Below are 16,675 nucleotides of genomic sequence, written 5' to 3' on the forward strand. Positions count from 1 at the left end.
GACATTGTTGTAAAGGCAGAACTGCCAGAAATCCTTGTAGCGGAGGGCAATATTAAAATCCCCAATCTCCGCTGGTTCCACAGGTAAATCCACAGTCAACTAACTGGCTTTATTCACAGCTGGCATATTTATACAGTTCCCCATGCAAGGGGTTTCCATACAGTAAATCCAGGGGATTTCTCCCATCATGCAATGTAATTTTCCCAACAGGCTGTGCTGCACGAGAAGGATACTCCCACTAAAATGGACGATTAAGTGGATTATCCCCTCGTGCAGCAGAACTGACAATCTGTATTAAAATACGGTTTTCACATTTTATTCGGTAGATTTAAATGACCGAACGTTCGGCAGATAGCTGGGACCTGAGCGCATCTTTTGGGAGAATACCGCTCAGCTCCCAGCTGAACTGACCGAACGCCGCATAAAATACACTTAGCCATCGAGTTCGGTTTAAAACTACTGAACACCGATGGGGAACACAATGCGATGAGAGCGGAACTCCCGAACGCTCTGGAAGTCCAGCGGTGTTCGTATCATTGAGTAGCCGTTTTTAGTACCAGGCGCTCGACGACCGAACACCGCTGGAGAGACAAAGGATCCAAGATGGCCGACCGCCGCATGGTCGGTAGTCGAACGACGGCCACCTAGGAGAGCCTTTAATTACCGATTGCAACATTGTTGCAATCGGTTAACGAGCGCCACATGACTTCTAAGTGTGTGGTCCACCTGGGGAGCCCGTGTTCGGTTGGCGAACGGCCCGGCTGGCCGCAATTCGTCAAACGAAGGGGTTGCATGCTGGTAGCTTAGGGCTGCCAGCATGCGAACGGTTCTATAAATTACACGTACAGTATAGAAGATACAGTCCCCCCTTACAGCCTATGGACAACCTCTACATATCACAGTCCAGAAGTGGCTAGGTTTGCCACAATGCTCCCCCAGAACCAAGCCGGCATACACAGTCGGATCCCAACGGATCGGCTTGGGGATGTCCGGGGGAGTACTCACAGATCATTTTTCAAGTTCAGTTTGTCTAGATAACCCGTCGGCGTTACCGTTTTGCTTCCCTGGGCGATAATGGATCGTAAAGTCAAAGGGCTGTAGCGCCAAACTCCAGCGCAACAGCCTGGCATTGTCCCCAGCCACACGGTTCAGCCATACCAACGGGTTGTGATCTGTGAGTAGGGAAAAGGGTTGTCCATACAAGTAAGGTTGCAACTTTTTGAGGGCCCACACCACGGCCAGGCATTCTTTTTCAATGGCGGCGTAGCTTACTTCCCGGGGTAACAACTTTCGGCTCAGGTAAGCTACGGGATGTTCTCCGCCATCTGCTCCTACTTGGCTTAGCACTGCTCCCAATCCAAACATTGAAGCGTCTGTGTGAACAAGAAATCTTTTAGTTGGATCAGGAGCGGCAAGTACAGGAGCATTAGTCAAAGCAGTTTTGAGTTGTTGGAATGCCTGCTCACACTCTGGGGCCCAGACAACCTGTCGGGGAAGGTTCTTGCGGGTCAAGTCAGTCAGGGGTTTGGCCAGGGCACTGTAATTGGGCACGAATTTTCTATAGTACCCTGCGGTACCTAGGAAGGCTAACACTTGAGTTTTGGTCCTGGGGGTAGGCCACTTGGCCACAGCTTCAATTTTAGCCGGCTCGGGTTTCTGCTGTCCACACCCCACCCGGTGACCCAAATACTGCACCTCTGCCATCCCAATATGGCACTTGCTGGGTTTCAGGGTTAGCCCTGCCTCCCCAATACGATCTAGGATGGCCCCTATATGCTGTAAGTGTTCCTCCCAGGTCTGGCTAAATATGGCAATGTCGTCTAAGTACGCACATGCATAACCTTGGAAACCGTCCAGTAGCCGATCTACCATCCGCTGAAAGGTTGCCGGGGCGTTTTTCATCCCGAATGGCATGACTCGAAATTGGTACAGGCCAAACGGGGTGACAAAGGCCGACTTGGGGATGGCATCATCGGCTAGGGGAATTTGCCAGTATCCCTTACACAAATCGATGGTAGTGAGATACTGGCCACGGGCCATCTTATCTAGCAGCTCGTCTATCCGGGGCATCGGGTAGGCATCAGACACGGTCTTGTCATTTAGCCTCCGGTAGTCGACGCAGAAACGCGTCGTGCCGTCTTTCTTAGGTACCAGCACTACCGGCGATGCCCAGGGGCTATCGGAGGGTTCGATAACCTCTAGCTGCAACATTTCGTCCAGCTCAGTCTTCATATGTGCCCTCACTGATTCGGGGACACGATATGGAGCCTGCCGCATCAGTAGCTGTCCCTGGGTTTCAACTCGGTGGGTGGCCAGCGGAGTGTACCCAGGTAAATTGGAGAAGGTAGCCCCCTTAGCTACAATCAGCGCCTGTACCTGGGCACGCTCTTGAGGGCTTAGCCGCTCCCCCAGTTGAACCCCCTGGGAGGGCTCTGTCTGTGTCTCTGGTTCTAAGAGGTCGGGTAGGGGCAGATTCTCTTGATCCTCCAAGGCAGAGGCGCATATCGCCGTCACATCCTCTATCCTCTCATGGTAGGGTTTGAGCATGTTCACGTGGAGCATGCGACTTTTCCCTACCCCTGAGCAGGGGCCAATCACATAGGTGGTGTCACACTTCTGTTCCACCACCTGGTATGGGCCCTGCCAGATGGCCTGCAGCTTGTCTGTGCGGACTGGTTTTAAAATCAAAACCTTTTGTCCTACTTGAAAGCTGCGGTCTCTGGCCCCCCTATTGTACCAGCGGCGCTGGCGTTGTTGGGCTGCCTGGAGATTGGTGCGCACGGCCTGAGTTAGTACCTCCAGTCGATCCCTAAACTCCAGCACGTAAGATACAATAGGGGTCCCATCGGGACTACTCTCCCCCTCCCAGTGCTCCCGAATTAAGTCTAGCGGGCCCTGTACCCTCCTCCCGAACAGCAGTTCAAACGGGGAAAACCCTGTGGACTCTTGGGGTACTTCTCTGTACGCGAACAGTAAATGGGGTAGGAACCTTTTTCCAGTCTCTATGGGCCTCTCCAAATGTGCGGAGCATCTGTTTCAGCGTACCATTAAACCTTTCGCATAGGCCATTGGACTGGGGGTGGTACGCTGAATTTACTATTGGCTTAATGCCACAAAGTTTCCATAATTGCTGGGTGACCTCGGCGGTAAACTGGGTGCCCCTATCGGATATGATCTCTTGGGGAAATCCTACCCGGGAGAATACCTTCATTAGGGCCTCTGCCACTGTTTCGGCATGAATATTGGAGAGGGCTATAGCCTCGGGATATCGGGTGGCATAGTCTACTACTGTTAAGATGTACTTTTTCCCGGAGGGGCTAGGTGTTGGCAAGGGCCCCACTATATCTACGGCCACCCGACTAAAGGGTTCTTCTATGATGGGAAGGGGGCAGAGTTTGGCTTTATGTCGGTCTCCCCGCTTGCCTACCCGCTGGCAGATGTCACATGACGTGCAGTACTGTCTCACGTCCTTAGAAATCCCGGGCCAGAAGAAAGCGTGGGTCAACCTATATCGAGTACGGGTCATCCCTAAATGGCCAGACAGGGGAATGTCGTGTGCAATCCTAAGCAATTCCTGCCTATACTTCTGGGGTACCACTAACTGTTTAGTCGTTACTGTGACTGACCCTCCAATTTCACGTTCAGCAATGCGATACAGTAGTCCTTTCTCCCACATGTATCGCTCCCCCTCTGACCCTGCCTGATCGGTGTGTACCCGGTCCCTGTATATCTGTAGCGTGGGGTCTGACTTTACCTCGGCCTCAAACTTAGTCGGGGTATCCCAGGATAAACGTGTCGGGTGGGGGTCTTGGTCTCTTACCTGAGCCTCAGAGTGCGTTGGTGGAGCCATGGTGCGAGCCTGTTGCCGTGTGGTTACTGGATGGGCTTCCTGGTAGGGAGCCTGTGGAACAAAAGCAGAGGTCATCTGGCCCAAATCATTCCCCAGAGCAACATCTGCCGGTAAATTCTGCATTAGTCCCACTTCTACTGTCCCCTCTCCCGCACCCCAGTTCAAATGTACTTTCGCAGTGGGTAGTCGGTATACAGCTCCCCCGGCTACCCGGACTGCCACAGATCCGCCAGTATGCGTTCCCTCGGATACCAAATGGGGTGCTATCAGGGTTAAGGTAGCTCCCGAATCCCGCAGTCCCTGAACCTCTTTCCCCTCAAGGGTTACCAGCTGCCGGTGATGCTGCCGGTTATCGGTGGCTCGGACCGACATTACTTCATGCAATATACCTAAGGGTTCCTACGCATGAACACTCCACAACTCCTGAGTGGTTGGTTCCCTCTGATAATGGTGGGCAGCAGCCCTGGGCACCGGGTTTGGGCGCCCCTGATTCCAGGTGGGCTTGCCACGGTTTTGGGTACATTCCCGGGCCATATGCCCCCATTGTTTGCAGGAGTGGCATTGGATGTTGGCCCGTCCGTTATATCTGGAAGGTGGAGGTAAATTCCCTTGGGAAGGACGAAACGGAGCGGCTGTGTGCGCTGGAGGTGGTATAGCGCTAGGTAGTCCTGTGGGTCAGGAGTAGCTTTTGGCTATAGGTCCCTGGTGTCTCCGTGCATCAAAGTGTTGGTCGGCCAATCTAGCCGCTTCAGTTAGGGTGAGGGGTTTCCTGTCCCGCACCCATTCTTGTGTCTCAGGAGATAGTCCATTAAAAAACTGCTCCAGCAACATCAGCTGGCGTAATTCCTCCATGGTATTGGCTTGGCTGGCTTGTATCCATCCTTGGGAGGCTTGATCTAGTTTGTTAGCCCATTCAGCGTGCGAATCTCGCTCTGGTTTGCGCAAGTGTCTGAACTTGCGTCGGTATGCCTCTGGAGTAATGGTATACCTCTCTAAGATGGCTCGCTTCACCTTCTCATAATCCTTGCTGTCCTCACTGGGCACAGCACGGTAGGCTTCGGCTGCCCGACCTGCTAGTTTGCTTGCTAGCAGTTGCACCCATACTGTCCGCTCTAACTCATGCAAATCACACAGTCTCTCAAAGTCCTACAAGTACCCATCGATCTCATCCTTTTCCTCGCAAAATGCTTTGAAGGCCTGGTACGGGATCTTGGGCTTTACCGGGTTGTAGATGGACCCGGTGGCGGACTCTGCTCGAGCCAGTGTGTGCTGCGGGCTGTGTGCCATTACGTATTCCTGCACATTTGCCATCACCAGGTTCATCATGGCATCCGATACAGACTGCGACAAAAATGCTAGCCTGGTCCTCATTTCTCTCTCGTAGAGAGTTTCCTCCATGACTGCTGGGGGTGTAGCGCTGCGGGCTTGGTCTCCCTCCATCAGCTCGGCAATTAGTACCGCCTTGGTTTTGCTGCTGGCTACTTTACCCCTGGCTTCCAGTAGTTCCTTTAATGTCTGTTTCTTTAGTTTAGAATAATCCGTCTCCATTCACTTCGGCAGTCGGTTCTTTCGTTGAATTCTGCTTGCCATTCCCTTTTCTCATTCGGCAGTTGCAATTTGCACGAATTGCGCTTTTTCGGCTGTAAGGTCGGATCCCGTCGCTTGCCACCAATTGTAGCGGAGGGCAATATTAAAATCCCCAATCTCCGCTGGTTCCACAGGTAAATCCACAGTCAGCGCTGAAAAGTAAGGCAAGTCCCCAAATCCTCCCAATAACCGGACGAAACACAGTTTGGGAGTCAACTAACTGGCTTTATTCACAGCTGGCATATTTATACAGTTCCCCATGCAAGGGGTTTCCATACAGTAAATCCAGGGGATTTCTCCCATCATGCAATGTAATTTTCCCAACAGGCTGTGCTGCATGAGAAGGATACTCCCACTAAAATGGACGATTAAGTGGATTATCCCCTTGTGCAGCAGAACTGACAATCTGTATTAAAATACGGTTTTCACATTTTATTCGGTAGATTTAAATGACCGAACGTTCGGCAGATAGCTGGGACCTGAGCGCATCTTTTGGGAGAATACCGCTCAGCTCCCAGCTGAACTGACCGAACGCCGCATAAAATACACTTAGCCATCGAGTTCGGTTTAAAACTACTGAACACCGATGGGGAACACAATGCGATGAGAGCGGAACTCCCGAACGCTCTGGAAGTCCAGCGGTGTTCGTATCATTGAGTAGCCGTTTTTAGTACCAGGCGCTCGACGACCGAACACCGCTGGAGAGACAAAGGATCCAAGATGGCCGACCGCCGCATGGTCGGTAGTCGAACGACGGCCACCTAGGAGAGCCTTTAATTACCGTTTGCAACATTGTTGCAATCGGTTAACGAGCGCCACACGACTTCTAAGTGTGTGGTCCACCTGGGGAGCCCGTGTTCGGTTGGCGAACGGCCCGGCTGGCCGCAATTCGTCAAACGAAGGGTTTGCATGCTGGTAGCTTAGGGCTGCCAGCATGCGAACGGTTCTATAAATTACACGTACAGTATAGAAGATACAGTCCCCCCTTACAGCCTATGGACAACCTCTACATATCACAGTCCAGAAGTGGCTAGGTTTGCCACAATCCTTCGCCAAAAGCGCCAACATCTTGGACTTGGTGCCCCCCAGGTGATTTATGTAGCGGACAGCCAACACGTTGTCCATCTTGAGGAGAACGCAGCAATTTGCCCGCCCAGGGGTAAGTCTGTGAATCGCAAAGGCCCCTGCCAGGAGTTCCAGACAGTTGATGTGTAACGACTTGTCCATGTCGGACCATCTGCCTCCTGTGGAAACGTTGCCACAACAAGCACCCCAGCCGTGTAAGCTGGCATCGGACTCTATGGAACCGAAAATGGCTCTTCCGTTCCACGCCTCCATGTGTGCCAACCACCACGCCAATTCGTCTCTGGATTCCCTGTCTAAGCGTATCCTGGATTCGTAGGAGCGACCTGATCGGAGGTACGATCCCTTGAGCCGTTGGAGGGCCCGGTAGTGTAGCGGGCCGGGGAATATCGCTTAAATGGAGGCCGCAAGAAGCCCAATAATTCTTGCCAACTGTCTGACGGACAAGTCCGAAACTCGAAGAGCTCGCCGAATTTCCTTCTGGATGGCCTTCATCTTGGATTCTGGTAGGTACAGGAATTGTTGGACGGAGTCCACTTGGAAGCCCAAAAACTCTATCGACGGGGCAGGGATCAGGGCTGACTTCTCCCAGTTGATCAGAAAACCCAAGTTTTGTAAAAGGTTGATTGTCCATTCTAGGTGCAACAGAAGATGTTCTTTTGATTGGGACATGATCAAAATGTCGTCTAGGTAAATAATCAGGCGTACCCCCCGGGTACGGAGGAACGCCACTACCGGCTTCATGATCTTGGTGAAGCACCAAGGAGCCGAGGAAAGGCCGAACGGTAGGCAGGTAAAACGCCAACGCCGCCCGTGCCATGTGAAGTGGAGGTAGTCCCTGTACTCCACCGCGATGGGGACCGTAAAGTACGCGTCCTTCAGATCCAACTTGGCTAACCAATCTGACTGTCGCAGAAGGTCCCTGAGGCAATGTATACCCTCCATCTGGAAGTGTTGGTAACGGAGGAACGCGTTGAGAGGACGGAGATTTATCACTGGGTGGACCCCGCCCCCTTTCTTTGGCACCAGGAAAAGGTTGCTTGTAAAGCCCGGAGCGGCCAACGGCAACTCTTCTATCACGCCTTTGGACCACATTTCGACGACTTCCGCGGAAATCATCTCGTCCTGATCCGGTGGGAGAGACAGCTCCCTGGGGGTATAAAACTGGACAGGCAGGGAAACAAACTCCAGGTGATAACCCCTTACGCATTGCAGAACCCAAGCATCTGAGGTTATATCTGCCCACCCATGGTAGAATAAGGCTATCCTCCCCGCCACCCGTACATGAGCGAGAGGGGAAGAAAGGGTACTCACCGTAAGGACGTCTGCCCGAAGCGCCACCACGGGGGTATCTGGAGCCCCATGATCTCCCTCTGGCCGGAAAGAAGGGAGGTGTCCTTGGATCCTGAAATCCTCGGGAAGGAAAGAAGGAACCTCTGGTGGCACGGAACGAGCCTCGGAAACCACGGCCGGGTGCACGGTTCTTGCTACGCCCGGCCCCTCCGAAAACCTTGGGCGCGAACACGCGCTTCATGTTCGCCTGCGCTTTGTCAATTGCCGTAAAGGTCTTAACATAAGATCCCATGTCTTTCACGAAGGATGTGCCGAACAACATTCCTTCATAAGCCGGATCAGGCTCCGCCACTGTCATAGCGGCCAATTTAGGGTTGATCTTCAGGAGAATCGCCTTACGTCTCTCTGAAGACATAGCCGTATTAGCGTTCCCCAAAAGGCAGATAGCCCGTTGGACCCATCCAATGGCCACATCCACATCCAAAACTGAGTCCCCAGTTTTGGCGGCGTCAAGAAGCTCGTACAGCTTTGACAGAGGGCCCAGTGTATCCAGGATCTTGTCTTGGCATCCCTTCAGGGAGTGGTCAAGACCCTTCTTGGGTTTCCAGCCCGACTTATTCAGGAACTGGGCAATCTGGGGGTCAATGTCTGGGGTCTTACAGGCTGCGCCTGGGAGGGAAGGACTTGGGCACTTGGCGCGCAACTTATTGTGGCCCTCTTTGGAAATGGGTGTGCGCATACGTTTAGCCACATATTGGGCGATATGATCTGGAGGGACCCATTCAGCAGACCGTGGGTGACGGAGGTCATCTGGGTCGAACAGGGGGTTACCCTGTGGATCAAAAAGCATCCCCCCAATGGGGCCCATCACCTGACCCCGGGCATTGGCAGAGGACCCAGAGGGGGTTATACCCGTAAGGGGTAGGTCCTCGTCTGACTCACCCTCGTCAAAGGAGTCGTACATCGTAACATTGGAATCATCCTCCACACTCCGGTCGGTATCTGACCCATCATCCAGGGCTCTAGCCCGTTTCCATAATCTAGCCTTTTTAGCCCGGCCAGGGGCTCTTTTGCGCGTGGGAGGCGCACCATCTGTGACCGCCTCTAGCGTGTCAGTCATGGCAGGTAAAACCTGCATCGAGGAGTGGGAGCCGATATGTCTAGACTTCGCCTTACAGGTTCCAGGCACAGTCTGGGCAGGGGAAGGGGACCCCACACCCAGGGGGGCAGGGGTTGCAAGGGAAGGCAAAATCATAGAGTGCAGTGACTGGGAAAAAGAGGAGGAAACAGCCCCCATGGCTGAGGCAATCGCCTTCTGTAGGGAAGAAGCAGTAGCCAGTAGAAGTAGCCTCTAATAGGGCCTGGAATTCTTGGGAGGCCATAGCACCCTCAGAGTTATCAATGCTAAAATCCCCAGAGGGACCTACAGGCCCATCCTCCCTATCCTGCATATTGGGTAACAGCTATCAAGCAAATGGGGCACTGAGAATAAACTATATATATAAGCACTATATAGAAGGGTTGAGTAACCCACAGCAAACAGTTTAGCAACAACAGGACCTGATCGCTGGTGTACCCAGGGGACACAGAGAACGAGGCGACCGACTCACAGCACAGCGAGCAATTCAAGGACCGCCCAAAATGGCCGCCGCACGTGGAGGAGTGCGCACGCGGCCAGGCTCCCGGCGGGGGAAGGGACGCGTGCACCTACCCGCGCAGGTAGCCCGTGAGCGGGGAGAAGGGAGCGCACCTAGCCACGGCCGAGAATGAAGAAAACTGCCGCGGCAGAGGGGCAGCGCCGGGTCCCGCGCGGCATACACAGGGGGACAGAGGAAGGCAGGGAAAAAAGCGAGGGAAAAAAACCCCAGGGATTATCCAAGTACACCAATGAGATGTAGGTCAAAACACAGCATGAAACAGATGCACAAATAATGTAAATAATAAACAAGAAAAACAATTGTATAAATAAAATGCAATGATCAAGAGAGAACAAGGAGCAAAATACTTAGCTGTCTGAGGAAGCAGCAAAGAAAGAGGGGGATTGTGGGATACACATGCCTTTTATAGTTACTTCCTCTGTTATGTGATTGGTTGCCTGTGTGCCTATACAGTTTTTTGCTTTCATTTTGATAATATTTATATTCCTCTATCTTTGCTACTGAGGAAATAAAGAAAGAGTTATGCATAATATGAGCCTCCGTGTCTTTAATAAAATTGTTAATTGCTTCAACAAGTTCAACTTTCTTTTACACCTTTAGGATTAAGAGCAGGGATGTGTAAAACGATAACCTTGATGGACGATGATTTACTTAGCAAAAGGTTGTGAGCGGTATTTATCTTAACAGTTGAGATAGATTTCATGCTGATAGAGAATTAAAGAGAGATTGGCATCTAGAAGTTAGTGATTGTTGTGTTTTTACTTAGCCAGGTAATGCCATTAAAGTTCTCACTGTGATGAAGCGTGCAATAAAGAAAATTATAAAACAAACTTGCACACAGTTCCTTTTGCCCAAAATTCACATGTGTTGTCACAACATTAAATGATACCAGAAGAGAGGTAATTTGGAATAAAAATAGCTTTTAATTTGTCAAAAAATCTCAAATTTGCTAGTTCCTTTACTGTGTTACTTACCAACAAAAAGTAGCGCAGTCCATTTATTTCAGAAGAAGGCTAGTTCATCCTATGGCTTGTCACTGAGATTTTTAGGCAAGCTGGCTGGGATCTCCATTTCTGGCAATAATAGCTTGCATTTTAAATAAAAAAATTCACATAAAAATAGTGGCAGATTACCAAATACTCTCTTCGAGTGTAGGACTGACCAAGCAGGCCACTTAACTCTACGCCAATCCGTAAATGCTCAAGATGCAAAGGTGACTTAGACACTGATCTTAACAAGGGGAATATAGTCTAATATAGGAAACTTTCATATTATTATTCATAACACCCCGTGGTTGTTCCATCAGTATAATGTGTCCTAATTCAAATATATGAGCTATGCGCACACAATATATTCTCCAACACAGGGGACTGTAAACAGATGGTTAAATGTTCAGCCTTCCACAGCCAGCTTGCAACACATTACATTGTGCAGATATGTATTAAAGGAACAGCAGGTTTGGCACCAACCAAAGCGTCGGCAGCCAATGTTGCTTGGTTTTCAGTGAATTAATCTGCATGGCCTTCACCAGCTACCGATCTGATAAAATGTGCTTTTATTTGTATACGTAAATTGCAGACATATCTTTGAAGGACAGTCCTTATGAAATGTTTTCACAGTGGGATGAGAAATTGCAAAACAGCTAGTGAATCAGCTTTGTCAAAACCATAACCTCTAATATGACAATCAGTTTAGTATTCAGAATTTTAAATGTGCATTAACAGATTCTTTTTTTTTTTCTGAACTCTACTTCCACTGAGATTGATTCACTAAACTGAGAATTGTACTGAACTGAGGCAACTAGCTGAACTGTAAAATTAAACTAAATTAAATTAAACGTTTTTTTTTTTTTTTTCCTGTTTATTCAGTACGCTGGGAATTTTTTGAAAAGTGGCAAGGGGTTTGCAAATTTTCCAGAAAAAAAGCTGATGAGTCGAAAAGCTTTGGAGACTTTTGAGTTGCACATTTTAAAAAGGGAACTATCACTAATATATTTATTATGTTTACTTATTCTCTATATTTAGCAAATATGTGTTTGTGAGGTGTTGTAATCCAGGAAATGAGTGACTGCATCTCGGTTCCCTGTCAATCATTTTATGTTTTTGGGTTTTTTTTAAATGTAAATTTAAAACAAAACGGAGAATCACATTAAAAAGAAAAGATTTACAATACGATTAACACATGTTAAATGTGATTTTCAATGTTTTATTTATTGGTGTAATTCAGTGGAAAGAGGAATTATCATGTTTTGGGGGTTCCTTTATTACTGGTGTGAAATAAGCAGCAGAGGGAAATAGAAACCTACTTGCCTATACATCCATCATGACCCAGGAAACATCCAACCCATCACATGACATGCTGGGGAATTTGATGCAAAGGGAGGGAGGATATCTTGTTTCTACTTTATTTTGTTAATGAATGTGTTACGCAGGGCTGGTGGAAGGATTTTTGCCACCATGGGCATAAAATGTTGTCGCCTAATACACTGCGCCATTAGTATGTAATCACATTAACCACTTTCCCGCATGCTCCACTATGGTGTGGCATCCTAATGTCCTACCCATATGATCCAACACACACAAGCTCACTGACACAAACATGCACACACCAGCTCTATTATACACACACAAGCTCACTAACACAGACAATCTCACTTTACACAACCTTACAAACACACGCAAAAGCTCCCTAAACACAAGCTCTCTAATGCACACACAGACGCAGAGTACAGGCAAGCCCATTGTCATATACATAGGCACGCTAACCACAAACAAGCTACAGACACATATAAACATAACACTACACACCCAAACTCTCTGACAAACACATGCATACACAAACTCACTAACACACACATTCAAGTCGACTATAGACAAGCTCACACTGACACACACAAGTTGACTGAAACAAATAAACACACACACACACACAGACACAAGCTCACTACCAACACTCTTACTAATGCACAGAAACAGACACAAGCTTATTACACACAAGATTACTGATATACACAAGCTCACCACCAGGACTGGATCTCTTCTAGGCAGAGTAGGCACTTGCCTACAGGCACATCCTTATGAATGGGTGGCCAACAGGTGGAGGATGTGTAATACTGTGTGTGTAATGTATTCCCCCAGCCTCCACCCCAACATTTTGGCCTGTGTTGAACACCAACCAGGTGTCTCGGGGTTCCCTAGCCACTACTCCCCAATCAAAAATGCTTGCCTCTCGCCTTCACCATAGTAAAAGTTAGGGGGGGTCCCAAAAAACCTAATTAATGGAAAAAAATTCTACTTACCCTAAAATGTGTTTCTTAAAACTTCTGTTTTCAGAGCCATAAAAGGTCAACAAGAATCCATAAAGACAAGTTACAATTATTAAAATTAAGATGGCCCTAATCAATCTAATCAGGCAAGTATCACTTGAAATTCTGGTTACTCATTTAAACACACAATACTGTGAAATGTACACTGCTGAACACTGTTTGCTGGCCAAAATCTTAAAAGTCATCACAAACTATCTGCCCAGCAACAAAACATATAGGATGTGAAGAAATAAAAATTGGGCGCGAGATTACCGTTAACACAACATGGAGGTCAAGACAACAATCATTCTAAAACTCTCCTCACCCAAGATGTCTATATTAAAGGGATACTTTACTGCCAGGAATACAAAACTGTATTCCTGGACCTACCGCTCCCCCTGCCTCCCTCCTCCCTCGCGTCCCCTCCCCTCAGTAAATAAAAGGTTAAAAACCCTTTATTTACTTCTTTTCCCAGCGCTGATGTCCATCGGCACTGGGTCGCCACTCCGCCCCTCCTCCTTCTCACGACGAGCGGGGTCTAATGAGCATGTGCGGCAACTGCCGCACGCATTAGACCTCCCCTTAGGAAAGCATTATGATCTGAAGTGATCTGGGTGCCTACAGTGTCCCTTTAAATAAAATAAAATAGGTGTAATGATAACAGAATATTGAAATACCAAAGAAAACCCAGAGGTAAAGAGTGAAAAGCATGTTTGAGGGAGCGGCAAAGAAAGAGGACATTGGATTGTTGACACGTTATTTATACCCTGGGCTGAGAGATGATTGGTTGGAACGGAGTGATGTCACCAAGTGTACCTGTGCACTACCTACTGATATATAGTTTTGATGTATAGTACTGTACTGATTACTTTTTTTCCCCTCATACTCAGACTAAAGAAAGATAATATGATCGTGATATTGCCGTAAAATCACCTAGCACTATGCATCCCCTAACTTTTGGGGGAAATTTACAAAGAGTTATGATGCATTCCTATGTATAAATCATTATTACACCACATGATGAATGAGAGATACATCAAAGTTCCAATACAGGTAATACTGTTTTAACTCATTGAGGGCCAAATGTTATCTTTTACTATTAATACAATCTGGCCACTTGGCAAGTCCTGCTTATTTAGTTTTGTCAGCTACCTTGCAGGTGTTAAACCAATGATGATGCAAAGTAGGAAGTGCTGAACTGCAATGAAGCCTTCCAGTGTCAAACTGACTTACCCACACATGCATATAGTTTGACAAAAAAAAATATTACTCCTGGCAGTACAATTGTTACAATAATCCACAGTTGTTATGGTGTAGGAGGATGCTTTGAACTTCACAGGTGTTTACTGTACAGGCTTCTCTCTATTTGGGTTTCCCCTAAACGGCATGGCTTGAGTCTGTCAGCTGTTTGCAGCCTACATATTGCAGTAGCTGGCTATGCAGGTTGCCCTGGTAACCTGTGCTATAGAATTTGTGGGATTCCTGTCACTCAGACAGACAGGAAGCCAGCTCTCCCACACTCAGTTCTGTTACATGCTGCTGTTGTTTTTCTGCAGTGTAAGTGGGAGGGGGAACTGAGACACGTCTAACCTGTTGTACAAGCATGAGTTTCCAAAAAAGGCAGGGGCGGGAGCTGTGAAGCTTCATACAGCAAGAGCTGCTATACAAAAGCCACCAGTCAAGGCTCACTGCTGCTTTTTTAATATCTGAGCTAGTGGAGGGAGACCTGACGTCCTAATATTATAATCTGAAGCTTGGTCCCTGGCAGGCGAGGCTGCTCCATCCCTTCTAGTTGATTAGGAATACTATTCAGAAACCCCAGGCTGGTGGTGAGGAAAGCAGTCATCTTTGGAATTATGCTGACAGCCTGAAGGCTCCCTTGTGACTTGTGTCAATACACTATTAAGCCTTCCTTCATCTCAAGCTGCATTTGCAAAGACCAGCAGAGATCACTTGCATGGTGCCAAAAATGAGGGTAAGAAACATATTTGAGTCATTTAATTTTTTTTTTTTTTTTTTTATTATTTATATATAATAGAATTTGAATGTATTTCCTATCTGGACTTTCATTTTATCACGTGTTCATTTTGCTACTGGTCCCACAGATTCTTTACAGAATGTAGTGAGCAATTAAAAGGAATTTCTATCCTTGCTGGATGTGTGTCATAGGAGGGGGGATCCATAGCTACAGTAGTGTATGCACATCACTCTTATAGAGAAATGACAAGATGATAGAATTGGAAATAAGAGGGGTTGAGCCTGTAGGCATCTTGTTATCGTGGTGCTGTCTTGTTATGTTATCCTCTCCATATTTTATTTTATTTCTCTCATCAGTTGTAGCATTATAATATTGTGTGTGTGTGCTAGACTAGATTAACTCAAATTTAAAGTCTAAAGAAGTAACCCTTTGGGTGCTTGTGGTAGGGATTTCCTACTCCTGTCGAATTAAAGGGTTAAAGAAAGCCTGGACACCTTTTGGATATTGTTTCTTTTATAGCCCAACTTCTTATTTCAAATTCTGTTTTTAAAATAGATTCATAGAAAACATAGTATTTTTGTATTTTGCTTACGTAACAGTAAAGATGAGTACATTAAATACAGATTTCTGTATTCATAGCATAGCAAGAAATATGGATAATTTATTCATATCACACTAAGAAACTAAAAATGTGCATCTATACATACAGAGAAAATCGAAAGAAAACTGGCTGCTATGGATTGTACAACACTACAGAATATGTTGGTGCTCAGTAAATAACGATGCTCAGAATGTCATGACAGCCATAGAATGTGGGTGAAACACATGTTTTTGAAGGCTTATTATGTGCAGGTGCATTTTTCTTGGTCCAGAGCTGAAAAACAAAAACAGGAATTTCCCCATTCTTCCCCTGACTGACTTGGAACTAAATGTTTTTTTTAAGTTCTTTGTGTCACTTCCTATGTCACATTAATGCTGCCTTATGTGATAAGAAACTGTATATTGTACTTCTCATTAATTCTGTTTATGGAGTTGTCTTTGCCTTCCTGCTCCATATCTATTGTTTTAGGGCAATGGATGTTGTTCAATGTACGAATTGAGTTAAATGATGTATTGGTCATGTCCCATTTGATTTGTAATACAATGTCTTTCTCCCTTTGGTTATGCCTTTGCTTATTGGCTCTTAATATAAAATGTAAGCAACAGGTGAATGGGCATATATAACAAGATGTTAATGCTAGATGGTTCTTTTAAACAAGGATTACGATTTGTGTTGTTTAAATTGGGTGGCTGCAAGTTGACCGCCAGTGTTTGTTTAATTTTTGTTAGGTAACCATTTTTTCCCCTGTTCATCCCTCTCTCAGCTCACTAGATTTTTTTTCTTCCTCTTTTTATTCCATTGTTGCTCGACCTCTCTCTATTCATTGCCAAATGCCCATCTTGTGGTCCTTGTATTTCCCTTTTGTTTGTTTTTTTTCAGTTGTATTTGCTTGGTGCTTCACGGTGACAGTGATGCGTTCTGTTAAGCCCTTCCTCTCAGATCTTCCTAACATGTCATGGAAGTGATATATTTTATTTATCTGATTGGATTAAAAAAAAATTATTTATTTTTTACGTATTTTTATTTTTAGTTTTTGAGCCTATTTCCATTGGTACAAACCTTGGAATTAATGAGGTTAAACAATTAAGTTTCTTGAAACTTTAAGGAGAAAGTTAATCTTACATTTATTTTGTTTTGTATTTTTTAAAGGTTAGATAATATTTGAGCAGGTGAATATCAGCCTTATTGCATAAGGGACTGGAGCTTCAGCAACATAGTAGCAGAGGATATTCCATGGGACCATAAAAGTGGTCCCAATTCCAATTATTGAGCCAAATCTAATTCTAAGTATGTTTCCATCCCACTACACTAAGATAAATAT

At 46.8% G+C, this 16,675-nt stretch overlaps 1 protein-coding gene across 3 annotated transcripts in view; it reads left to right on the forward strand.

The window, feature by feature from the left end:
* RASGEF1A (RasGEF domain family member 1A) overlaps window positions 1-16,675 on the forward strand; it is a 385,023-nt gene that overhangs the window by 330,465 nt on the left and 37,883 nt on the right. Inside the window, exon 1 of one of the 3 annotated variants that reach the window (XM_063434052.1) lies at window positions 14,405-14,750. The exons of the other annotated variants lie outside the window; for them this stretch is intronic. Within the exon in view, the coding sequence (XP_063290122.1) occupies window positions 14,733-14,750 (18 nt within the window). The 5' untranslated portion in view covers window positions 14,405-14,732. Of the gene's footprint in view, window positions 1-14,404; window positions 14,751-16,675 lie in introns of those variants that run through there. 3 annotated transcript variants of the gene reach the window in all.

Source organism: Pelobates fuscus, chromosome 10 (genome assembly GCF_036172605.1).
Source record: "Pelobates fuscus isolate aPelFus1 chromosome 10, aPelFus1.pri, whole genome shotgun sequence".
NCBI lineage: Eukaryota > Metazoa > Chordata > Amphibia > Anura > Pelobatidae > Pelobates > Pelobates fuscus.